Here is a 27963-nt window from a genome sequence, read left to right as displayed (position 1 = left end):
AACTTTCGTTTTGTCAAGTGTACTATCTGCCAAAGTTTTGAAAATAACTTCCCATCCATTATCCCTTCTTTCTCCATAATTCATCTGGCTGCACACCCTTCTATGAGACTACCACTTGGCGGCACAGCTACTGTTCATCAGTGTCGCGCGCCCTGTACAAACACCTCAATACGGGTACTTCAAGGGGTCAAAGACGTGCGTTATTGCGACATTTTTTCTTAATCGAATTAATGTATGATTGCGTTAACTCGTTATTATCGCGCTAATTTGACAGCCCTAATATATATATATATATATATATATATATATATATATATATATAACATACATACACATCTCTGCCTCAACTATGACAACAGAACTAGAGTTACAAAATAGATAGCTGAGAGGACTGATACGTGCACGATACCACGGGAGTTTGCGCGTGATCCACATCCAGTTACTGTTTGGATACCGAGTTCCAAAGCCCTACTTGTTGCTTTATGAGCCCTCATCTCTTTCACTTTTCATTTGCACATTACACTGCTCTTGAGGTAACAAGCACAAGTGTGCCATTTGTATTAGCATGGTGCTTGACATTTACACACTGGGAAAGCAATTAGGCCAGAACTAGGGGTCATTAATACAATGAGTAGGCTAGACGTGTTTGCTCTGATAGCTACTGCAATATGTATTAATGGAGAAATGGCAATGATGCCATCAATATTTCTGCATGCTAACATATCCTCTGAGTGTCTCACAGAGGAACAAAGATGACAATCTGAATTCCCCTTCCATGCGCCTACTTATCTTCTGTTTTGGCGACCTGAATCTAAGCAGTATAAAGGCCAACTCGTTGGCTCGAACAGGCATTTTTCAAGCTGTTTTCAAAGGGGGGGGGGGGGGGAGAGAACACAGCTATTGCACTGGATACAACAAAACATTGACAGAAACTCATAGTGCTTGGTATGAATAAGTGTTGCAGATGCAAATTCAAGGTAAAAGATGCATCACAGGTTAAAAAAATATACCCATATGACTGAGTCAGGAGTTATACTAAGTGCTGACATGAACAGTTTAACTACTACAAGGGTAAGTGGAAAGGACTGCAGTCATCATGAGTGAATGATTCAAGTCTGCAAACTGCTTTTAAACCAAAAAAAAGGTATTTAAAAAAAAATGTATTTTTGAGGGAGTTCCTAGGTTGGGAAGGTTGTTTCTTTGAAGTTCATGCTAACTTGTAATTGTTGCAGTCATCTTTTCAGATGGTTTTGTGTGTGCAAAGGCAGCAGGAGGAGCAACAACAGGCGTATTGTGCATGACTTAACTTTGTCGAAGGTACTGTATACTGTATGGCTAGTGAGTGGAATTTGAAAGAGTTATTACTTTAGCAAAAATCTTTCATCGTAGACTATAAATTCATTAAAGTTATTTCCCTTGGAGCAGTGAAGGCTTTAGACCAATATCCACTTCAAATCCAAGCAACCTTTGTGACAGCAGTTGTGAAGGTAGATTTGAACTACAGTGTTGTATTTGATTGCGCTTCTGACAGAAATTAATTCATAAATGTGCTGCTCAACAAACAAAAAAATCCCTGTGATATTTTCTTTTCCAGGCAATTTATTAAGATTTAAAGTATTTGCAGAAAAGGCCTTTTGATCTTTACTTTGAGGCATTTGAAAACTGTTTCAAGTACTTTTAAAGCAGGTTATTTTAATCCTTTATTTATTCATTCATCAATTTATGATTGAAATAACTTAACTAGGAAATTTAAGTAATCATTTTCAATTACCACGCAGCATGTGTGGTAATACAAGATGATTACCCATCTAAGGAAAGCCTTTTCACTCCCTATTTAGCCCCATTGTAGCAAATTTGGTTGCAGTTCCACCAGAGATCCACTGGGGGTGATTGCTGTGCAAAAGGAATGGGACTCCATGGAGCTAGATGGCTAAATTTGTCTCTTTCACCTGATTATAGTTGGAAAATCTCAGATTTGTAGTTTTTGCAAGTTCACCATGGATTATAGCTCAAAAGTTGAATGAACGAGTACTTATGTCCTTTCAATTTGTTACAGGTTGAGTCGTTGTTGCTCATAACACATAGTTCCGCTACTGAATGCTGATTGGTCAGTGAAGGACTGATTACGACCGTAAATCCTGCTTGATGGCATCCGAAGCGGAGCCAGAATGTCTGAGTGAATGTTTCGGCATGGTCTTTAAAACATTAGCAAATCTCTTTCTAGCATGTGTATTGACAGGGAGAGACTTACCTGTCCACTGTGTTGTTGATGCCTCGACAGAAAAAAGGAAGTGACTCAGCGGTATCTCTGGCTGTACGATGTGTATGACGTCATTGAAATTTAAAAGGCTTTTTAGAACAAATAAGCCACTTTAAAAAAATCTTACACCCAGGAGGGTGTATTGTGTTAGCCTCCCCTTTCAAATGCAACATTCAAATTATTAGACAAGAAATTGGATTTTGAGGGGTATAGCTCCTTAGAGTCCCGTTTCTTCTGCACTCACCTGTGAGCGCCCCGAGTGGAGCTCTGGTGGAACTGCAACCAGTTCAGAAGCTGTAAGTATAGAGAGTGTGGAACTTCTTCCCTTATTAGAAATTATTTGAGATGGATGTAATACTGTAGACGGTAACAGAAAGTCTATTGGTAGGCAACTACATCACAGCGTTTATGAATGGATTAGGACTGCCTGTTAAAAATTGTGTCCCTAAAGATCTGTCTCAGCAAAGGTAATCACAAAAAAGAGATGGGATCAGTAACTTTTTCATTAATTTGCTGGTTTCTTGAGTTGCCTGTGAAAAGCAAAAATAGCCTTATTAACATTGTAAAGATCTGCTCAAAAGATCACCGGACTTCAGTCCCCAGACATGAGCTCAATGTTCTGTAACAATGGCGGTGTTCTTTGTAGATTCTCAGTTATATTCCTGTGTGATTCTAAAAGATTGTTGGTTTTGTTGGATGATGAGTTTTTGTGTTGCTAAAATGGTGAATGTTTTTAGCAATGGAGCAACTGACGCATGAGGGCAACACACAGAGGTTGTCTGGATGTTACAATGATTATATTGACCACAGCAGGACTTTCCCTGCCAAACCCACCGCTGACTTTCCTCTCTCTCTTTTTCTCTCCAGTTTCTCCTCCCAACCAGTTGATGCAGTATTTGTAGTCTTTCCAGTATCCTGCTTTCCTATTACCTGTCAGAAGCTAATACTGTACAGCTATCTCTGCAGCCTCCATACCATGCAGACTTACCACTGATTAGTGTGTTTTTGGCTACTCCATTTTAATAGAGATGTAAGGATTATCCCAGATGGATGAGGGAGATTCAGCTTAAGCTCTAGTTGACAGATTGATAGTTGGCTGATGGCCACAATGGTAGAAAGTCAGCCCACTCAGGGAGGAGAAACACAGCTAGAACATGCTTCCAGGGCTGCCAACTCTCACGCATTGGCCGTGAGACACACGCATTGACTGGTTTCACACGCGCACACGCCACACTCCCGATTTCTCACGCTGAAGTGTCAACCCGGTCGGTCAAATTTCTGAAGATGAGTTTATCTATAGATCTACCTGTTGTGCCACTGCCACTCGTGATTGACTAGTTGTGTTTTCAGAGACTGTGAGGGGTTTCAAGAGCGCTCCCTGTCTGTGGAAGTTTCGAATTGTCGCAAACTGAGAACATTTTTTTTACGATCCATCCCAGGTGCATTTCCCCGGCTCCAGGTATGAGCTCTGAGTATCACAGACCGACCGTCGCTTCGTGACCACTCTCTCTGTAAAAATAGAGGTGAGCAGCGCGGCTGGTGGACTCGCTCTGCTGTGGGCAGTGAGGCTTGCATCCGTGCAGACCTCCGATGAAGAGAGCGTACAGCCTCCTCTAAACTTTGTCAGAGACCAGAGACCCAAATGGGCCTCTGTGTCTGTGCGACGGTCTGAATGAGATCCACCATATCAGCGGAGCAATAACATGCACAGCAGACTAGATTACAACTCTCCAAATGTCGGACAACAGAGATGGAGGAGTTATATTTTGAATGTGCACAAAGTTGTAAATATGAGCAGAAATCTGATGAAACACATCTGAGCTATACTATACTATACAGTATATACTATACTATATATACTATATATACTGCAACGTTGGGCCACTATTGTGCTTCTCTAACCTCGGTGCATCTCTAAATGTAACTGTAAAATATTAATTTATTTTTATAAAATGAACAAATAGTCTTTATTTTCCCAAAAAGTAAATACCCGTAAGTGGGGCACAGAGCATAAGGGCCAAACATACTGAGCCTTGGCACAAGGTTAAAGGATAAGAATCTATGTAACTCAATGTTCTTATTCTTTAGAATTTCAGTGGTCTTAGTTGATCCCTCAACATTAATTTAACTTTGGGTCCCTGTTCCCTACACCAGAAACCCCTGGACCTGTTCCCCCACAGACCCAAATCTTCTCAGCTGTTGCTGACATATGCTACTGTCTCTTCATGTGGTTCATTATGTTTGGCACATTGTCATGGGTCAGGTCTATATCATAAGAAGTTAATATTGTAAATAATGTAAATGCTAAATGCCGTCTGTTGATACTACAACAACACAAAGGTGTCTTAACCCTACAGTTTTGCAACATATCATGTAAGACTTGATTTCTGCATTTTCTTGCAAAAAACTCTCCAGAAAGTGCCATTTAATGGTTTATTTTAAAAAAAATTCTGGGGGGCATACCCCCTCATATAACAAATCCCAATTTAAATCCCAATTTAAACCCTGAAGGATAAAGACCCAAAGAAATTGCTTTGTACGCGGCAAAATATGGGTTGGCCCCCCCAAATCTCACTCCAAGGTTTTGGGAAAAGTTGGCAGCCCTGTGCTTCTATGAAGATCCGTAGAGATAAACAACTTCACGGATGCAGAAGAGGGATTTCTGGGAAGGTCACAGAGGCTTACACAGGTTCTCTGAGCAGCAAGCAGTCATACCTGTACTTCTATAACTGTGCAACTGTAAAGTACTGACTGGCAAAGGAAAGCAACACTATAAAAACACCATGTAGCATTGATGTGGGCCCATCATAAAAGCAAAGCATTACACTGAAGCAAAGACCCTCATGGCAAAAGCTAACAGATGTGAAATGGAGCAGCTGCAAGCAAAGAGTGACTGGCCTGCAAGCATGAGGCCAGAAGTGGGGATTCTATCTCTGAGGAATTGATCATTTTTAGCAAATAGTTATAGATTTGGGAGAAAGGCGCTTCTCTTTGAGGGAGCTCTTAAAGAAAACGAGCAGCAAGGAACGTTTTGCTGGAAGTAGTAATCCCCACCCCCCCTTAAAAACACATACATGGAAATTAAATGTTAGTTAAATTGACAACTAGCATAACATAAAGTTATATGGTATGATTCAATGTTATTGAACAGCTGCTAACCTCATGTACAGTGCCTCCCATTTAGCTATATCTGCTATTTAACTTGCAACAGCACCGTCGCTGCATCAGGGGCTAAGCAACGCCGAGGACGATTGTGATTGGTTAAGATACAAACAACCCAAAGTGTTTGTTTCCACTATTGTAGAATGTGCAGCTGGACTATACTCCAGCACTGACTCAGCGCTGTGCTTATATTTCTGACATTGTGAGACTAGTCAGCTGGTAACTAAGAAGCTGACTAATGAGCCACTGATAGTGAAGCATGAATGAATCCGATGCTTATCAGATAATGCAAGCACAACTTCAGCGCTCTGCCTGAACAAACTCTATGCTCCATATACCACAAATATCCACCAGCACTACTGAAGTGAAACTTGCTGGAAATTTAAGAGAGATTTAAAACACCAAATGGCAGTTTAATTGTGAAGTTCCAGACTTACAGTGTTAACAAACTTTTCATGATCCATTACATCTCCTCTGATATTCCTCCCAGCAATGTGTCACAGTTGCTAAACTCCATATCATGAATGTATGTGATGTAAACCAGTGAATCAGAAAACAGCTACACATGGCGACTCTAAATTGCCTTAAATTAACCGGGGGAATAACCGCGTGAATGAGGAGTACGGGGAGATGTGCCATTAACAGACCTTAAGATGTTGACCTGGAAAGAGACAGAGGTACATATCAGATGATCAGCTGTGTTGTGCGTTTATGATTTATTGTTCGAAGAGGCCTTATCCACACAGGTAAAGCAAAACACACTGAGTGATGACACCCTGTTTATGGTTGGGTGACTCACTGCTCTAATGCTAAACTCTTCATTCCACTGGAACATCCCAAAATGTGACTCTATTGAGCACTCTGAACTGAAACTGCAAATAACAATATTCTGATTTTCCAACCTGTACATTTTTTTAAACAAGCCAAGAGAGCCCATCTTTTAGAAAGTCATTCATAAGTACAATAATATTAAATGGTTTGAGGACACAACTGTCTATTTTTAGCTCCTCTTGGCCCTGACCAATAGTTCACCAGTTCAGCTTTGACGCCTACCTCTGACCTTGTTGGTTATTAATGCATGAAGCTGCTCTTCCCCCAGCCCGTATAACCACCACCCTTCCTTACACTAATAATGAGGCTCCCCCCACCTCAACTCTGAGCCTAACAATGCATCGGAGGCAAAATCCTCTTAGTAATTACTATAGGTACTATAGATCTTTCGAAATGTGGAAATTTCATGGTGGGCACCCTTCACATCTTCTGATAGACTACTGTGATGTTAAGTGGCTAAAGACATAAACAGGATTTTTTTGGTTTATGTCAAAAAACATTGAAGTAGGTTTAAATCCATAAATATTGTTACAAAAGATGCCTGTTTTCTGTAAAGGTAGGTGCCACTTCTATTAAGCAGAATTTCAGCTATTTTTCATTTTCTTTTAGAGACTAACAGTGACTCTTTTCACATTTGTGAGAAGACAAAAATCAAGACAATTTTTGAAAAATGAATGCATTTCCTTGTTGAAAGAGTTTTTGCAAATGTTTTTCATTTCCTTACACTTCTTTATGTATTTTGTCAAACGTAAGATAATCAGTTACACGACTTGTGAAAAAAGATAATTTTCATTTTATGGTACATTTGCAATCAACACCAATAAAATGTGTTCACAAAAAAACATCTGTTGGGCAACGATGCTGCACGTAGCCTAAACGCACGCGCACACACACACACACACTTATAGAGGTGTCACAATTCTGTTGTATTTATGCTCTCCATGTGTACGCTAGAATAACCTTTGTCTTATATATTGACATTCTCTTTTTTTTTTTTTTTTTTTTTTTAACACACACCACACACACACACACACACACACACACACACACACACACACACACACACACACACACACACACACACGTCAGCCCTTGCAACCAAATTTCAACTGATAAAATGCAGACACCTCAACACAGGAGCAAAGGACTTCCATGGTAGTGTGTCCCTAATAGACAAACACTTGAGAGCAGCATTAGAAAAATGGCTAAAAAGGGTTGGTAGATGAATAAAAATGTTGGGAGGTATATCAAATACTCAAACCTGTGGGACTGGTGGCTTCTCAAAGGACTCCCTTGGTTTCACACCACCAACTCCGGAATAAGCCGCTCTTTTCTATTCTTCCCTACACATGCACTTTCATTTTCATACTGATGAAAACTGAGGGAGCCCTTACATCAAGCTTTCAAACTTTCTGAATTGGGCACTACAGGAAAAAGATGCCCTCAGTCTTCTGTGTTCATTTCGCTGATGATACAGCCTCCAACAAGTGAATCTAAAGCCACTGCAGTGCTCCAGATTGGTCCTTTCAAGGATTTCATTTCTAAAAGGACCACTCAAGTGATGTGGCAAGTCAATTTGACAATCATGAAAGGTAGCACACTAAGAAGTGCAGACTCCTGATAAAGAAAGCCTGCAGTGAGAGACTCCAGTGAAGGGAGGAAATGGGGAACTGGCTCTAAAGAAAACCAGCCAACCATGAAATGCCCAACTTTTACACTTGAGAGATGACAGGAGACTGTATTAGCAAGACAGGAAAACAAAATCAACACTAGGGAGTTGCATTCTTTGGCACCATCATTTCATCATGGGTTATAAAAATATGGAATCCAACACTTCCTTGTTTGCTTTTACCTCATTTGAATTTGTCTTTTTTTATATGAAGACTTATATTACAGTTATCTAGAGACTATCTAGAGACTAGAATTCGTGTTTCTGCTACCTTCTACAATAAGCTGGGTGAATTTCTCTCCCCTTATTATATTTCAGAAGAAATGTCTGATCCAAGGAGCAGTCTGGAGGAGAAATTAGCTGGGAGTTTATTGGCTTGGATACAAAAGGAGCAGATTAAAAAAAAAGGGGTAAGATGATTGAACTCCCCTTTATTCCATAGTGTGTCCTTTGTGCCAGGCTGCACAGTCCCTTTGATGCTATCTCTGTCATTCAAGCCGCATGCTGCGCCTTGGGTGCCTCACACAAAAGAATATGATGCACTAGCAAGAGGCCTTGAATGGGGTTTCCATTTATTTTCTAAAAGAGTGGCACTCTTCTTTTGATTCACCTCATCTGGTAATAAATTTAGTCTCACTCATTAGCAAAGCATGTCATCACAGTAAAAGCCTCAGTGACGTATAATTGTAAAAGAAGAACAACTGACCAAGGCACTTGTAGTTAATAAAAATGACCTGGCTTCAGGGAAATGAGGCCATATTGAGAAAGAATACTTTTTTTAATTAAAAAAAAGGTTGTTGTCTAGCAGATTTTCCCAATATACTGTGCACCCCACCAACTCCAAAGCAACATGTTCTTCTGCATTACACAACCTTCAAAGTAGTCCCTTGAATTGTGAGTGCACAATAATCAAATACTCTTAATGGACAGAAAAAGATGATTGTCAGATTTTGGGATGCGAAGGAACAGAGTGATAATGGGAGGAATGGTTGTACTTTGCTTACAGAGGCACATAGAAAATGCAGAAAGAAAGGAGAAGAGGAGATGGAGGAGGATGAAGAACATCTTACAAGGCAGCCATTACCGGAGTAATTCACACACTAAGGAGCAAAAAGAGACCTTTGAGTGGGTGGCTGGATAGTTGAGGTCTGATCAGAACATCCATTAGCACAGAAATAAACTGCAAATGGAGCAGGAGAGCTGTGTGTAGAGAGGAGCCGAGTAAACTGAGATGAAGGAACACATCGCCCCGATAGGGCTAAACTAGACCCACTTCACAGCATTAGGGCTTGGTGTAAACATGTCCAGCGGACAAAAGAACTAAAAGCCCATCATGATTAAGGTCTCTGAAGTAACAAAGGCAGAGTTTCCAACACTGTTGCAAAAAGGGGTCTTTACTTTAGTTTGAATGCCAATTAGCAGGAGCATATATCGGCTATAAAGTTTGTCTGGCTATCAACACTTGAATGTGAGTTTTCATGGCAACATGATGAGTCTGTAGTCAACTTACTACAGACTCGCAAAACCATAGTTGATCAACTTCGAGGCACCACAAACACATCACAATTATTGAATGTGACAAGTGAAGAAGCATGGTAAACTAGAAAATCATGTGCTGAATACAGAAAATCTGTTTGGATGAAGAGTAAAAGCCATTACAAGTTGAAACTAGCCAACAGAGATATGAAAGGTCAACAGTGTGTAGAGGGGGCCAAATATTGCTAATAGGCATGTGACATGATTTAACCTAACTGTGTGCTAGTTTTTCATATAGGGAGTGTAATTACAGGTAGTGACCTAGAAGTGTCATTGTTCTAGCCAGGGCCATTGCGAGCCGCAGAAGAGACAGACCGGATGTTGTGGTTGTTCACACGGGTAACCTAATAACCTGAACACAGATAGAACTCACGTGTGGTTGTCTTCTAAGTATTACTGTGCTGTAAAGGATATCTACAGACATTACAGGGAGTTAATTACTTTTGGCTAAAGGTCCTGTATTGTGTCTGCCCTCTATATTTGTGATGTGAAGCATACTTGGAATGTTGTATAGACAGATGTATGACTTAAACAGCTGTAACTATTTATTTATCTGCACTAGTTCTGTGGAAGAACCACTGAACTAATATCTATATTTCACATATGTATAACCAATATTAATCCTTATTGTGTTTTAGATTTGATCCAAAACTCTTTTTAAGTCCTTTCTCAAAACATATCCTTATGCTTCATTTGCATTTTTGTAAATGTTAATGTTTCTCTGCATATTGTCTTTTTTGCCTATTATTGTCAAAAGTTAAATATTACAACATCTTGCTCATGGTCAATACATCTGGAAGAATTCTGAATTTCCAAATCTTCCTCCTCCAACACAGCTCAACACCACTCTTGAAATTAATATTAATAACAAGGGTGCTGTATCTGTTCTTTATGACTGTATTGCAGGATTCTTGCCTTCATTGGCTATTACAGCTAGACAAAATTGGGAGATTGATCTGGACTACAGTTTACAGATGAGGAATGGAAATAAGTTCTAAATAGGATCCATTCCTCCATATGCAGTCGTCAAAGTCTTATCCAATTTAAAGTAATTCACCGCGTATATTGGACTAAAGTCAGGTTAGCAAAGATCAAACCAGAGATAGGTCCTACATGTAATAGGTGGTGCAGGCATGCCCCAGCTTCTCTGCTTCACATGTTCTGGCTTTGTGCAAGTGGTTTGTGGAAAATTTATTTTTAATTCCATGTCAGTTACACTTGGCTCAGTAACTAACCCTTGCCCTCTTGTTGCACTTTTTGGTCTCTCCCCAAAAACTGCAAATTTGCCAAACCTCCATACCAGTGGGCTCGCCTTGCGTACTTTAATAGCTAAGCGATTGATTTCCTTAATTTTAAGTGAAGCCAACCACCTACTCATATAAAATGGGTACGTGACTTAATAAGCTAAATCCATCTTGAAAATATAAGATATGTGAGAGATGGAAAGCAGGAGAAATTTGTACGATTTGGAACCCATTCCTTTCCTACTTCTCTTCTATCAACGCCACTGGGATCACCCCCATCCAGCCATCACTGTCTTACTTTGTCCCCAGCTAATACCTGAGAGACAAACCCCTCTTATTTAGTTATGTTATTTTAATGTATCATTTTATTTATTTTCTATATGTTTTTTATAACTATTTTTTGCTCCTGTTTCTTGCTGTGATAGTAACATCATAATTATAGTTGTTTTTTTCTTCCATTAACTACAATTGCCATAGAAGATGTGGTATGTATAGCTATGTGCTATCTGTATGTTTATTATACATTGTCTACTAACAAAAACGAAAAATAAAGTTACATTATAAAAAAGAATACATCTATTAAAGTTAGGTCTGACAATCAAAATAGTATTTTGAAGCTTTACATTTCCAGGTATGCTGCTCGGTCAAATGTTTTGAGTGTGTGTCTAAATGGGAAAAAAGATTGTGTGCAATCAACAAATCATGCAAAGGACACCTTATTGTGTTTTAGGCAGTATAGTGCACCCATAGTATATATTAAATTATAATCCTTAGTGTGCTATTCTTAACAACATCCATAGGATTATAGGTCAATCCTTCTCAAATGAATTTCATTTCCTGGATTAAGTCAAGCAGTGATTAAGTAGTAGAGAATTCCACTGGAATACCAGTGCATTTTACTGTAAGAAAAGTAGCCCCTCTAAACCTCCAAGGTAATAAACGAAGAATAAGATGGCAATCCCTTCTCTGCGCTCTGAGGATTAGGAACAGGAGGACATGTGACACTGATTCTGATGGATGCTCCTGTCTGGGAGAGGAGCAGCACTCCCAATGTTCTTCCCGCTGATTGATTTGAATGACTGAGAGAGGACAGAGTGGAGGAGTGAGACTAGAAGCACAATCTGTGCTAGGCAAGGTCTTATCACCCCCTTGGCTGTCCAGCCTGCAGAAGCCTGGCTAGTCAATGACAGCAGGTCACAACAAAGTGAAAATAAGGGCTTCTCAGTTGTCCCAACTGGTCAAAAACAGATCTGCCTTTAAGATACTTTAAGGTATCATTTACATCATGCTAACCATATTTGTCACATCATATCTCTGCCAATAGCTTAGATTTAACTAATTATTATAGACTAACAGATCAAAAGATTTAACTTTGTAATACACTTTGCAATAACACGTCAGCAGACCCCATGTGAGAGAGCAAAATACATGTCACCGAATATAAATGTTTTTTTCAAATGGAATTAAAACTCTAGGGGCATTCAACCCGATTAATACAAAACTGTGTGCATGAATGTCTGCTTAAAGGGATTCCTAACTTTCAGTGAAATACAGTTATCCTGTTGTAAATGTGATAAATATCTGAGACATATTCAGGGCCCCTTATTGGGAATACGTGTCTTGCTTTTTGTGAACATTGTTGAATTTACCTATATGGACACACATAAACTGTATATGTGAATGCTTATTTTTCATATGTAATATGCATATGCGCTTAACTTGTGTGTAATGCAGGTTTTTGTATGCCCTTATGTTTTAAACATCAAGTACATTTTCAAGACATGCTCAATCTATTTTGACAATAGATTAGAATAGCCTGCTTACTGATGTGTACAGATGGCCCTCCCCGTTCATGGCGATGTATAACCCGGTCTTCACGGACTGAATGGCGACAACTCTGAGGCCCACAGGAATAAGGTTGAACAAAGCTGAAAAACACATGTGAACAGGCAAACACAGAATTACAAAAAAATATCACCAGATATCTTTACCATGGACATACCTTACCATTGTTGAACACAGTGAAACATTATTGTGTAATTCATCATCCAAATGCAGCCGACTATCATTAATGCATCACAAAGCATAGATAATACAATTGCTAGCTGCTCCATTTAGATAATCTCTGAAGATGAATTGCAGCATGGCTGGTGAACGTGACTAGCCTAGCATAGCCGTGGCCACGCAGATCTACCTGAGAAGCAGCTGTAATTGGGGCCACCACTGGTGCGTGGCAGATCTAATAGGCCTTTTGTTGTTTTAGCAGACTCCTTGGGCCTGGTAGGTTAATAAATAATGTTTGTACTGGTGAGAAAAAACAGGATGGGTCTGGCTGGGCCATAATTGTGTGTATATTGAAGTCTTAAAAAGTACATAATGACCTCTGCTGACCCTGTAAGTAATTGGTATTGGCAGGTTTAGAGGCCTGGGAAACGCTGAGAGTAAGATCGCGTGACCATTGGTCTTTGATGGATTTTGGCCAATTTCAAAAACATAAAATGCAACGTGGAGCAGTCAGGGCCAACACTTGATTCAATCTTATAGATTAAATGATAAGATGCATCTCTTGTGCACAATTGCCCTCTGTTGTCTCTTCAGCCTATCAGATGTGACATGTGCCACATCTCTTCATGCTGGAAAGCAGTAAGTGACGCAATGTAGAGTGTCAAGCAAACGTTAGCACCAAGCACCGGAATTAAATTAACCACCTAGCCTGGAGCGCTAGAGGAGCAGTGCCAGAACAAGCTAATAATACTCTTTTCTTCCTGTTAAGCCAACTGTTTCCTGGTCCACTTTTCCTCTTAGAGGAGGATAAATCTGTGTGATACTCTAGCTGGCATTTAAGAAGACATGTTTGCCCTGAGGCTGAAAAATAAGGTAAGGTTCAGCGTTGCTGAATGGTCACTGGTTTATTTCCTGCACCTGAGTGATAACTCTAGAACAGGAAGTGAGTAAGGCACTTCCTAAAAGAAAAAGAAAAAAACATTTGTGCTCAAGGAACCTATTACCATTACCAGTAACTTGATAATTTGATGGAGAAGGCCAACAGTCACTGTCAAGGTACTCACAGGAATTACTGCTGTCATCCTTGGTCCCATCAAGAGAGCCATCTGGGTTCATTTGCAAGTAGTATCCCTGCCTGCAATATAACCTGGTTACTATACCCTTAAGCTGGGGATCTGCAGGAGAGAAAGAGGGAGAAAGAACACAGAGAAAACATTAGCAATTTAGCAAAAAGATAAATGCTTGTTACAGGGACTGCTACAGCCAACCAAATAAGCTTCAAGAAATTAACTATGTGCTTAATTACAGCAAATATATGTTGTTTGCTGTTGGGTTTTAACAGCAACATGCCATATAACACTGTGCAGAACTATTTCACAGTATTTGGTAACTCCTGTGTATGTTTATAGGCAAATTCCATAGCCAACTTTCTCGGCACATAAGCCCTGCCCTGCTCAGAGATAGGCCATCCAATTATATGCAGCAGAATTAATCTGCGGTCGCCTGACTCCAATAATGAACCCAACAGCACCCTCTCTGGGTCCATGGTGTCTAGGATTTGAAAGCATCCGTGCTCTTCCTGTGTCCCTTCCAGCTGACCCAACAGGGGATTTAGTCACATATGTACATATCTCTCACTGCTGCGGTTAAATTGCCCAGCACCACTGCAGCTCAACCAGGGAGAGAAACTAGAAACTGAGAGAGAAGAGAGCACGCCACGGAGGAAAACACAGGAGGTCTTACTGAGGGCAGAGAAAGGCTTTTTTCTGTCAGTGTACAGCTCAAGGCAGTCTCTATTGAAAATGGCTCTGCTGGGTGATGGCATTAGCTGGCTCTGAGACCTTTCCCGACTGTTTGAAAAGGGGAGAAAATGCCTCTGCTGGTATATCCGAACAATACATAAGAACATTCAACAGTGTAGCTTCTGTTTTGCTGTCTCACCAGAACTTTGTGAAGGTGGCTAAGGCAGAATGTGACTGTCAGAATACCTCCGCCATGCATTGAGCAGGCTGACAGGATGGTGACAGCATTTCTTGGGTTTACTATTAATACTCAGTGCAGTCAAATCTTCTTTGAGAGAAAGATGTCACTGTGAGGCCATCATGATTTCTTCGTTTCGTGCGTTTAATATTTGATGGACTTACAGTATATTGTAGGTGTTTTCCTCGAGTAACACACAGAGATTATTTCATCTGTGAACAGAATACAACTGACATTCTTGTATTGTCTTGTATCACAGTGTCATGCTGCAGCTAATGAACTCAATTTAGATAGAGGCCCATTTCTTCCAGTAAAATTAAGAAAGTAGATGAAAAGTTATAGTCACTCTAAGGCATAATCATGAGATAAAAAGTCTAAATTAACATACAGTACAGTAGCATGTCATATTTTCCAACTTTAGCTTTTTTTAATTTTGACTTTAAGTCAACATTTTAGCTTTATATTTCATAACTTTGACTTACCATACAAATAGTCTTTTTAATCAAAACTAATTTCATTTTTTTTCTTCCTATAATAGCAGAAATGGGCTTCCACAGTTTTGAGCCCATGCAACACCTTCAAATGTCTTTTGTTTGTTGCACATTAGAGGTGTTGGAACCAACAAATGTTTGCTTTATGAATGACCTAACAAAATAACAACGAGAAAAATAAGGCAAAAATGTAAAAAGCAAAAAAATAAAAAAATAAAATTGATACATTTCAAAAAACCTAACGCACATGTGGGTGCACATTGGGAAGTCTTTGGGAAAATACCTTGTGTTTAAACTGTGCACTATTTGTTAATTCCATCTTAATTTTCTAGTCTGACTAATGTGCTCAATGTTTCCGCCCTTCTGTACTATATACCAGACACTTAATCTGTAGTCTCGCACTGCCAGACCTACCTCCACATTGCTGTGGGGGAAGGTCTGGCTAGTCCACACAGTATTCCGGGTTGGTTTCTTTAAACCAAAATACTTTTGTGCGGACACACAAAGTTTGCCAACCTGCGATCAATTAATGACTTGGATCAGCAGCATTTTTACAATATGTGACATCGAAAGTGATTTAAAAGACAGATATGTGTGTGTGTGTGTGTGTGTGGGGGGGGCATCTGTAATAATTACAACAGGCATAACTGGTTTCTGGCTGTGTAAATACTTGTTTGTGCAGGTGAACTTGGCTCCAACATCATGGTATAAATCATGTGATGTTGGCTGTGTTCCTTAGGGCAAGCCCGCCAGTGTAACTAACACACACACACACACATATACACACACACACACACACACACACACACACACACACACACAACACCACACACACACCACACACACACACACACACACACACACACACACACACACACACACACCGTTTCAAGCTTCAGTGTTTTTGAGCTGCAGAAAGGGTGTGCACAGTCTACCTACTTTATCAAATGTAATAAAAACCAAACTAAATTAAAAGATATAACACAATGGGAGGATGTGTGAAGTAGGTTTCAGTAATACAGTATATAACTGTTGACAATGAGGGGTGCCCGAATGAACATGTCCTGAATTGAATCATGTCTTCACAAACCCAGCACTTTCTTTATTACTGACAATTTCCCATCAGACATGCGAGTGGATGCTAGTGATTACGTTAGAATGACACAATGGGTTTTGTAATCCTTACAAAGATAGCAAATCATCGATGCAACTCATGTTGAAGGTCAAACTTGCTCATGGTCAATATAAAATGTTTCTGATGGATTTGAGGTAAAAAAAAATTCTTGCAAACCAAGATTCATGGTCATTATTTTTAATGCAGAGAAACACTCATGTTTTTTGGATGGTTTATCAAATCAAAATGACAAAATATGACAAAGGGAATATGAGGGTGGGAGGATAGAGATGTTGTATGCAAAGCTATGAGGAAAGTCTTAGAATGAAACAGCATTTTCAGTTTCCTCAGACATGCTTGATATTGTGTATGCACTCTTGAAAAGGGGCTGCTTTGAAATGGTCTCTGGAGTTCCCTAAGTCGAGAAGGTCCTTGACTCATTTGCCTTCCTTCTATTACTCAGTCTTTTTGTCTCTTTTCTCTCTCTTTCTTTCTACTCATCAGTCTGTGTTCTCCCACTATAACAGACCAGGATGGTGAAACGATGGTGCTGCTTATCACCTATGGAGTATCCAGCCTCTACTGCAATTGGACTTTCCCAGTTGTACAACAGAAGCACTGTAGGATTCTAGATGCCATTTATTTGTTTCTAGGGAAACAGAGTGGTGGTTTGGCAGCAGCAGGGGCTTTCCTTGAAAAACAACAAGCATCAGAAACATAAGATCTCAAATCGGGTAGTTGTGCAGCAGAGGTCCTCTCTGCATACATGTATAAATTTAACTGTCAAAGAAAATGTGATTTTTTTTTCCCCTCTTAAAAAAAATGGCTTTCCTGCACTCCCTTTTGTATTTTATTTTCTGTGTTTGTGAAAAGACAAGTTCGGCTCAGCGCAAAGCAAACACAGCACAGAGTACCAGCGTGCACACACACGCACACGCACACGCACACACACACACACACACACACACACACACACACACACACACACACACACACACACACACAGCTGCGGTTGTAGACTGCTGTCAGCCCTGCCTGACCCACTTTGGATGTTTCTGGAATAGGAGAAGGGCTTTCCTGCTTGCAAAGGGGAAAAACCCTTCATGTTGCTTCTGTTGTCATGGCAAAGTAGATCATGCAAAGGAAAGCTTCCACACTTTTCCTATTCCTCCTGATATCCAAAACTTATCTGACATAACAATAACTCATCTGATACAGACAACTCTGAAAGATGACTGATGATGCACTGCTGTGGGCCAACACACATTTGAATAAACAGTCCATGGCGCAGGAAGGCATTCATCTCAAATGGGTTCAAATGGGATCATGTAAACTAATCTATAGTCTGATCTATGCAACATGATGTAATGATCTATGGATCTAACCTAGTGAGATAATTAGAGCCAGAGCATTGAGATTATGGGCGAGCCACAGCTGGATGTGCCAACTGCTCACTTACTGGGTTTGAGTGCAATAGAATTTACAACTCAAATCAAATCCCTTAAAAATATGGTGTGATCACTGGATCCACATCTGCTATCAAAATGCATGGGTGATTTAAAGTGAAAGCTTTATGGCAGAAAAAACGCTAAGTGTTCCCAGCATTTTCCCCAAGTGCTGGATGAGGACAGGAAACCACATCTGTGCAATCAAATGAATACGGCAGACACTAAAAATGTTGTGCCGTTTATTAAGGTCTATGTGTGCTCCATTTTTTCAGAATAGCCTGTCACAATAATATTGTTATGACATAGGACAATTACTATTGATTTTTGATAGTTACGATACATTTTCATTGAATTTGATCAACTGTCTGGCTCAAAATCCCAATTTATATCAGTTCAAATCAATATACAGCATAACAATATGTCTCACAAGAACAATACTCAAAACCAAAGGGAATACTGGTGTTCGAATACATATTCAGACACTTCCAATCCCCTTATCCTGACAGATCTCAGCAGAATTTGAATGTGACTTCTTCAATACACAGTATTGATGGTTAGAAAGCTGTTCTGTTCTCTGCTGCTGTCAAAAGGAAGCTTAATGTCTTTCTCACCTAGGCAATGAGGGCAACTGTGCATGTCTGCCTGTGTTGTCACAACACATATGATCAGTGGCGCATTCAACTTTTACTCACACAAACAAAAGTCCTTCCAAGGGCCAATATTTAATTACGCATGAAAAGCCATTGGTCTTCCTAAACAGTGTGCTCTTGTGCTTTCACGGTGAATAAGAGAGAAGAAGGGAAGAAACAAATGTGTGCAGGAAAGTTGTGGAGGGGTGAGGAGGGAACCAGTGGTATGTGCATTATTTTCAAAAAAGCCCCCTGACAGCAAAGCCTAATAGAACTAGGTAAAGAGTTTCCTAATTCTCATTTGAGAGTGAAATTAATGGAGTACATTCCCATTAGACCCCTAATCTAATAACACAAACTTAAACCAGAAGAAAACAGAGTGGTTGCCTCTGTGTTCTGATTTGAGCTTGAAAAATGAGGACAAAACACTTATTTTAAAAAGGCCTTCTCCTTCATTTTATTTAGATTTTATAGGGAGTGTTTCTTATCTTGCAGGCAGCAGGGTCGTGCTTTTTGAAGCCCTCACGATACAGTTTACAAACACTTGTTCTGGCACTGTTACTGTGGATTAACATCACTATTCTGGGGCTCAGGGAGGCTCTAAATTGCTCTATAAAATGGCCGTTGCAGGAGTGATGCTGTAACGTCATTTCATGTTGAAAGTGCAGGTAGACTTGCCTTCCACATATCTAACTCAGATGTATTTGGGCCAGATCCCAATTGTTCACATCCATGAAATGCTAACATATACCCCCAAACCAAAAAAGCCAGTTTGCAAAGTCTTCTGTGTTTTGTTTTATCTATTGACGTGGTCAGACTTAATAATCAAATGACTTTCTGTTCACACGTCTCCAGTGAGAGGCTGCTAGATGCTACTGATATTCAAATGAAAATTATAGACACCCCATAGACCAATTCCAATGTGACAGAGGACAGTAGACAATTAGACACACAAACATTGGGACAACCACCGCACACAGAAAGCAGCGGCATCAACAGCGGTCCGGAGGATAGCAGATTAGAACCTGCCATTCTGATGCAACATGACCCATGTCCAGATGTGCTACTATATAGATCTGAGTACATCAAAGCCATTGAATCTGTGTAATCACTAATGGCTAGTGAAGGGGACAATACTCATAGTATTGTTCAATTCCAATATGAATACAGAAAGGGGATGAGAGATGCTCAGCCATCAAAATGGTTCTTTGTGAAAAAGATGAAAGACCAAACACTGCTTCTAGATGTATTGTTACCAAGAAAATGCTGTTTGAATTGCGACTTTGCCATTAAATTGTGCACCATTGTGTTGAATCAGTTGGAGTAATATAAAAGCTCTGGGGCAACAGGTTTGATACCTGATGTTTCCATGCAGCCTTCAGTCATTCACTAAGGAGAAGAAGTAAAAAGTAATAGGAATGATTTAATTTCCTAAATGACTGATTCTAATTATTTTTGTAAGAAAAAAATATTCTCTGAGTCGGCACTAATTCCAGCAGTGGACTTTTTATTGACAGTGCTCTTAAAACCCAGGTTGCCACTTTTGGAGGCCACTGGCACACGGATTTGTAAAATTATGCGAGAAAGGATTGTGTTTGAAAGGCGTAACCTCCAACCTCCTTTCCGCCGGAGACATTGACATTTTTGCTTGCATTTAAATGAGTTTCATTTGTGGTTTTTGTGATGTGCTTAATGTACTAAGCCGTTCGGCAAGTCGTGTAGTGCTTCATTACGATCAGGCCCTTTTCAGAATCGCCGAGGTTACAGTTCGATAAACCTGTCAAAACCATTTGGTACAATTTGTCAGGAGGCTGTCAGCTACCTGGGATTGCATGTAAATCAGAGGCAGGTTTGCCGTTTTCAGCCAACTGGGCCAATATACAGAACAGAAAGCTCTCTCTCCGTCAATTTCACTTTTTACGCACAGAGGTGCAAAATGGCAAGTACTACATGAGTATGAGTCATTTCATTATCACCTTGTGTACTTTAATCCCATAGGATGTGGTGTAATTATGATTGTTCGGTGGCCTAATTAGAGCTGTCAAGTGGTTGAATGTATGCACATGTTTAAACATTGTATGCACAACGCTCTGCGCCAACACAGCAGGCACTTTGCACACTAAAGTTCCCAGACCTTGTCTCCGTAGTCTCCGCTTCCTGAGGCCGAAGATGCGCACTTTAGAGAAGATGTCGACCAGGTTCCCATTGCAGAGCCCCTTGTTCTTGTTGGGGCTCTTCCTCCGTCGGTTGGTCGAGGGCCGATCTAAATGCTGCTCCCGTGCCTGTCTCTTCTGTCTGATCAGCCCACTTGCAATAGCAGCAGCCATGGCTCAAAATGTCACAACTGCTCAGGTCCAGTCTGCACACGGAGCACAGACTACACAAACAGCCGCCTCTCAGAGCTCGCAGCCCGGGTCACAGTCCCATAGTGGCGGTTAAGTGGTCCGTTCCGTGATGTGAAATGTCAAATATATTTTTTGGGGGGACTGGTTTTCTTTTTTGTCCAAATACTACATGCTAAGTGCGATATTAAAACAGATGTTATCATCACTCGAAAAATGATAGGACATGATGGAAAAAATTAGATCAGTTTATGCGTAATTCCATACATGCATCATATAGTCTTGATGAACAGCTATGCCAAACTCACGCGGACCGAGATCTCAGAGGATCATTCATACCTGCAAATTGATGTGTTTGTTCATTGTCTGAGACATGTTCAGTAGCATCGCCTCCTTAAAATGTCCAGTACCGGCTGCAGCGTTCTCACAGCACATTCACCCACTCTTTCCTCCTTTCGCCCTGTTTTTTCTCTTTTTCCTTCCAGACGAGGTTGCTCTATCAGAAGTCGTTGTGTTGGGAGGCTGTGGGGACGCCAGTGCATGTGCGCCGCCAGCAATCAAGCAAATACAGGAGCCTCCTACGAAGATCCCCACTCGAGGGAAGGCACAGCAGCACCGGGCAAAACGAACTCAAGTTTGCAAGAAGCAATCCGCGACAGCGACCCTGCGGTGACTGATCAGCACCCGTGGTAGAGTTATACATTGATGCAGTAGGCTAAATTACTGCAAACTTAGACCAACTACCTGCCGATCTGCCGGATAACGTTCTCCCAACATATTTTCTTCACTGCATTCCACGCTTCCAACAGGGCGCGAAATCGGAGCCAGAGGAAAAAAAAAAAAAAAAAAAGATCACCAAAGCTGATCGAAATCCGGTGGAGATGACGTCTGCATTGTGTGACAAGCTGCATACAAATATATAAACTTATATCCCCCGGCGATCAGCTGACAGTTCGACCCAGTGGATGTTCCCATAAAGCCCAAGGCGCGGGAGATGGATGTACGACGATCAGTGCGTAAAGGGGAAAAGGAAAGTAACGCCACTGACATACAGCACAAATTCTTTCCACACGCTCAAAGAAAAAAAACGATAGGAAGCCATGGTCCCTAGATTCAGTCTATATACCCCAGATGAACAAATCTTTCCCATCAACAAGTCCTAACCACTCGTTAGTACACGCCTGAGTGAAGAAGATGCCCTCCCCCACTCCCTCCCTCCCTCTCGACCACCAAGCCCCTGCTTGGAGGGAATGAGCAGCAGGGTCTTGATGCTGACGTTAGATGGTAAGATTTGCTGCTACATGAAACACATTTAGTTAAATAACAGGAATTCCCTACATAAATGATAATACAATTGAATAGTGTGGCATTCATAAATGTGGATTTCACCTACATTTTCTAGTCAAATCAGTATAGTTTAAATCAATGATAAATCCAAGTAAAATACTATAACATAATGTTCCACCTCATAAGGGGGATACTAGTTGCTGCAGGTGTGGTAAATAAACGCATTCATCTGGTTTAAAGCACCTGAGGTGCGCTTCATTTCCAGTACCACGGACAGCGTCGCTAATTTCAGCACCACACAATAATGGAGGGAAACGTTTCCTTCAGCCGGACATTATTTTTACTTAAACGACCACAAGAGACTTCAGGATGTGGACCACATGCCAATGTATCCTCCACTCCACATGATTCCTCGGTTACGATGATAAAGTCATGTCGGCTGAACACAATAAAAGCCTGTAAAAGACAAAATAGTTTATCCTTTTTCTTCTTTTGGGGCTCATATCATGTAAGTCTCAATCACAGACGCAGGAATTAAAACTCAAGAGAGCCATCTGCTGTTGGTGGCTGTAATTAAACATTTGGGCTCTGCTCATGGGGACTGAGGCGATGAATTGCACTGCCCTGGTGTGCGTCCAGTCTCCGCACGCCAGACGCACCTGTTGATATCCAGCTGTACGGACATAAGAATATAGAATTGGTGGAGCTGGCAGACACACAACTAAATAAGAATGTCCATTCATTTCTATTACATCAAAAAAGTGTAAGAGAGTAGATGGGGTTTAAAACAGAAGAACAATGAAAGGATGGCATTGTCCCTGCGTGGTAACTGCCTGTAGAATTAAAATGCATAGGGCTACATAATATCCTATAGATGCGTTATCAAATTTACATTCGGGGGTATTTATGACCCTGCTCATTGTAAATCATGTTTACAATGTGCCCCCCCCCCCCCTCATTCGAACTCCGGCTTTGGACGGACACACGAGTTAATGTCCCGTGTCTGTTCAGAAGCCTCCAGCCCCGTGGTGCTGCAGCAGACACTGCAGTTAACGATCCAACCAGCAGCGGACACTGTCAGCTCAACAATGGTCCCTCACCCATAGCAACCTGCAGGACAGCACTGTCACAGCACCGCTTCTAAATTGAAGAGGCTTTCGCTCACATAGATAATCACTTTCATTCAGTAATTATACAGAGGTTGGGTACTTGGATTGCATTAAATATAAAATCGCAGCAGGATAATATTGGACTGTATTTGTACATGGATTTAGTTGTATTTACTGGGTTGTGATGACATTAGATTCTGTCCAACAATTTGAACAACTAGTTATTTCTTTCATAAATTGAGGTTGGGTATAAGAATCTTAAAAAAAATGAGACAAATGGGAAGGGGGCTCAATGTAATGTGCTACAAAATTAATTTGTATTAGAGAAAAACATATTGTATGCAGTATTACTATCATCTCATATCATTTATGTTTCCAACGAAGGCATACACCATCATTGGTGTGCTTGAGTAATACAAATTTGTCACAACTTACTGGACCGGATCTAGGTTTGGGATAATTATGGAGAGGAAAGGCTCTGTAGCTTTTACCTTTTTCAGTCACACAGCAAGAGGTTGAATGCATGGATGATCACACACGCTTTCTACGCATACAGTAGCACAGACATGCACATGCAAAAGCCTTACCACAGAGCACACACTGGGGGAGCATAATAATCTGCTTAACCTGCAAAAATGTTTCCATATCAATAAGAATACAATGCATGTTGTCAAAAAGCACATCAAAAACTCAGTAAAATACTCATTCATGAAGCAAAATGACACACATACCTACATTTCTTTTCCTCCTACATATGAGTGAATGAGAGTCCATGGCAGTCCCATTCCACAGCCCTCTAATCCAAGACCTTTTCCTGTGACTTCTAATGCCCCATTTATACTGGCCCATCTATAGAACCTAACATGGTTAGGGTGAACTGACAGTCTGCCCCAAGCTGTTCACATTAATTTGTTCACAAACACTTTAAAAACCTAATTCATTCTTTAAGTTGGGTCACAGAGAAAGGCAGTTAGGTTAACATATTTGGACATTTTATCTGAGACTAGCAACAAATGAAAGAGGACTAAATGTTACCTTAGGACCTAATTTGCAAAAAATTAGCCTGTCGCAAAGACACATGCAGCACTGTGCCGTATATGGAGCACATTCTCCTCTATTATCAATACATTCTTGACACAGACTACCAGACACCATGATACAATGCACAGTTGGCCTATATGACAAACATGGTGACCCAAAGATTCTGCAAAGCAGAATCTGATGCAGACTTGTAAAGCCACAGCCTCATTAGGTCAGAACATTTTAATCCAATCTCCTCTGAGGAAATTTCATTACTGTTAGATGTCTTGCTGCCAAGGCAAAGCAAATGTCACCAAATGGAACCAGGATAAACAACCCATTTGATTATTGCTATTCCTTTGCCTGATGGCCATGTTCTTTTATCACCCATCCTGATAGGAAAAACAGAGAGTGGGACTTCGCACTTCTTGGGGCCCAGTGACATAAAAGAAGCTAAACTTGCCAGAATGAAATTACATTGCATTATTAAAGACAATGAGTTAATTCAATTTGAGATGAGTAATATTTTCGCTTAGCTAGGATTTATGTAATTTTCTTTTCTCCCTTGTTGGTCTCCTCCTCCCAATGCTTCAGCTGCTTAAACTTTTTATATTCAGAAAACATAATATACTAGACATAATATTCAAAAAACAGTTACAAACACGCTGGGACATAGGAACGCGTCCCAGGGCCACAAAAACACAGAGAGGAAAAACGGGAGGGAGGGAGACAAAACACATGAAGAAACAGACACAAGACAAGGGAACAATCACACACACGCAAACAAAAGAAAAGGCTACAACATTGACCTTAAGGACTCAGCATTGCTGTGCCAAGTCTCCAAAGTCTTCCCTGGGAATCCACCCACACAAGCTATAGAGAGTTCTATGTATGTGACACCCAACAAAAATAAAGGATCCATGTACAAACAGATAAGTCATGAGGTGGCTTCCAACGGGTTGTAATCATCCTCTTAGCAGCTGTAAGTCCAGCAAACACACCACGTTTTTGAGCTGAAAGGCTGATAGATCATTCAGAATCAAAACATTTACAGTATTGGGTACAGCAACAGTAATCAAGGGGGAAATTTTGAATGCAATTTTGGTCCTGAACTGACCAACAGGAGAGCACTCCCAGAACATGTAAAAAAATGTACCATGAGCTTTAATTGGGCAGAAAGTGCATAAAGGGCAATTAATACATTTAATGTAGTGCATTTTCACAGGGGTTAGATATGTCCTATGAATGAAATTGTGGTGAATCTGCTCACGGTCTGGATTGCGTGATATTTCTGTAATGTTAGACCATACATCATGCTAGTTGCAATCGACACTCAGTCCTGGTCAATCGCGTTCCCAGATCCTCTCAATAGGAAGGGCAGTGTGGCCAGATATCACTAACAACCAATAAAGCCTGGATACCATACCACGCATACCACCCATTCCAGTTTTTAGGCTGCACAGTAAATAACTTTTGAATAGGATGAATGGGCAAAGGCCTCTGCCAGGTAACACCGTCTGCAAAGGGGTCTTAACACAAAGGACCAGAAATAATGTTTAAAGTTGGGAACTGAGAGGCCACCATCCTCCTTCCTGCTCTGTCGAGTAGACATTAAGTCTCGGCCGCATGCCTTTCCAGATAAATTTAGACACAGCTGATTGTAATTTGCGCCAGTGGCCAGCAGGGGGAGAGAGAGGTAGCATAGAGCTCACAAAATTAACCCTGGGTAAAACAATCTTTTTAACCACTGAGCTATGGGCTTGAATTGACATCGGGAGACCCATCCACTTTTTTATATCTTTCAAAACGCTGTTCAGAGCAGAGCTGTTCAGAACCTAAATATTTAAACCACTTATCAATGGGGATGTGTGGGCAGAGATGGTTGAGTTGCAGGCAGAATCATTTCAATGTAGTGCAGACTTTTATCAGTTAATTTTAAAGCCTGATAAGCTTCCATACTCGTTGCATAATGATGGAAAGTGAGGTAAAGACTGAAAAGGGTTCTCTTAATAAAAAAATAAAAAAATAAAAAAAAAACATTGTCCGCAAATAATGAGAGATAATGCTGTATACTCCAAATGCATACACATGGTGACACCATAATGGAATGGCAAATGGCTTGAGCCAGCGGCTCTAGAGAAATGAAAAATAGTGCAGGACTCAAGGGGAAACCTTGACATGAAGATTTAGAAACTAGAAATGAGGTGGAGGTGTGTCTGGTTAAGACTTGAGCTGAGGGATTAGAATACAAAGTTTTAAGCATAACAATTAAAGTTTTACCAAAGCCCATCCCCTCTAAGACTGACCATGAAAATGGCCACTCAAGCACGTCCAAGGCTTTCATTAAGGCAGCTAGCTATGAGTTGAGGACCGGTTTCCTTGTCAAAGATAGCCTGTGGAAATGTGTCATAACCCCAGCTGCCTTAGCCCTATACAATTCATTACCGCAGCCAGGGGCAGTACAGTATAATATGACCCCCCCCTCCACTTCATCTTGGGACCCAGTTGAACGTACAGTTGCTTTAAATTTTGCATTTGCAATTAAATACAATTTAATGACAAGGAACGAGAGTAACCTAACTTTTTGTTGTTGTAAACAGAAGAACTCATCCCGAGGGAGGTGGCTCAGCCATCAAGATGGAAATGAGAGGTAAAAAGACTCAAGATGTTTACATATGTAAGTATATAATGTATAACAACTAAAACCATTCATTTCCCCCCCCCCCCCCCCCCACACACACACACACACACAGGCTTGAGGACATCCCTAACCCGCATGACACAGCGGATGGATGCATTTGAGAAGATGGATGAGCTGCTCATGCTGTTAGGAGCACCCCGGTCACCTCCTGCTTCAGTCGATGACGTGTTGTTGTCGCCCTGCTTGACAGTCACCAAGCTGAGTCTTTGTCAACAGGAGAGGAGGAACAAAATGGCAATAAAGTGGCCATAGTCCCACCCTAAGATTAACACTATAATTGCATGAATTCAAATATCCTAACTGAACTGGCTTCTCTTGCAAAATAAGATTGTACAAACTCTCCACTTTGTTCTACATGTATAATTTGTATTTCTATGTTTTACAGGAACTTTTCCTGACAACCCTCGGAGGTTCAACCGAAGGTGATGCCATCCACCGCGTGCTATGGCGAGTGGCAACCAATGAGGTGCTGACACAGTATAGCCTGTGGAGAAGAAAGACCTTCCAGGACCTGGATGTATGCAGGGTTATAAAAGGAGGTGTTATTTTATTGTTCCCATAAGTATTATGCTTAGCTTGGCTGATAAGGTTTTAATCTGACTTATAACTTTGCTTTATTTTGACTTCCACTCTAATTGCCTGCCAGAAAAACCTCCTCGCACCGTCTGCAGCAGACGCAGAGGACTAGATTGGGTAAGTCCTGGAGTTTGCCCCACACAGACGGTAAATTTAAATTCTTCTGCGTGATGTTTATTATTATAATAATGGAAAACTATCAATATTTGTAATCACAGAGAACATAGGCAATTTGTCTTGCTTTTGTCAACGTGTTTGTTCTTAGTATGACATATCAAACCTTTGTTTCTTTTTTTTAGGCCAGCTGAGAAGGACTGAGCCATCAAAACCATGACCATGGACCTCGATTTTTATTAAAGCAATTGTATTTTTGTAGCTTTGGCCATTCACTTACGCATTACATAATTCATCATCCCAATATGCATCTTGCACACTACATTTGCACTGTTACTTTGCACTCTACATCCTTTTATCCTTTTTGTATTTTGTTAGTATATTAAAATTTGAAATCCCATCAAGTTTGCCTGTTCATTCATTCCTGCTCATGCACACTTTAAAGT

General features: G+C 40.6%; 1 protein-coding gene across 4 annotated transcripts in view; it reads right to left on the bottom strand.

Moving 5' to 3' along the window:
• fgf14 (fibroblast growth factor 14) overlaps positions 1–27963 on the bottom strand; it is a 114299-nt gene that overhangs the window by 16407 nt on the left and 69929 nt on the right. For 3 of the 4 annotated variants that reach the window (XM_032528871.1, XM_032528874.1, XM_032528875.1), the window contains exons 2-3: positions 13771–13881; positions 12527–12630 (exon numbers count right to left, since the gene is read on the bottom strand). In XM_032528871.1, the coding sequence (XP_032384762.1) occupies positions 12527–12630; positions 13771–13881 (215 nt within the window). Of the gene's footprint in view, positions 1–12526; positions 12631–13770; positions 13882–20502; positions 21873–27963 lie in introns of those variants that run through there. The other variant, XM_032528873.1, reaches the window with a different exon arrangement.

This window comes from Etheostoma spectabile, chromosome 11 (assembly GCF_008692095.1).
Source record: "Etheostoma spectabile isolate EspeVRDwgs_2016 chromosome 11, UIUC_Espe_1.0, whole genome shotgun sequence".
Classification (NCBI taxonomy): domain Eukaryota; kingdom Metazoa; phylum Chordata; class Actinopteri; order Perciformes; family Percidae; genus Etheostoma; species Etheostoma spectabile.
The sequence above is the reverse complement of the archived record's forward strand: the minus strand, read 5'-3'. Positions and strand labels throughout refer to the sequence as shown.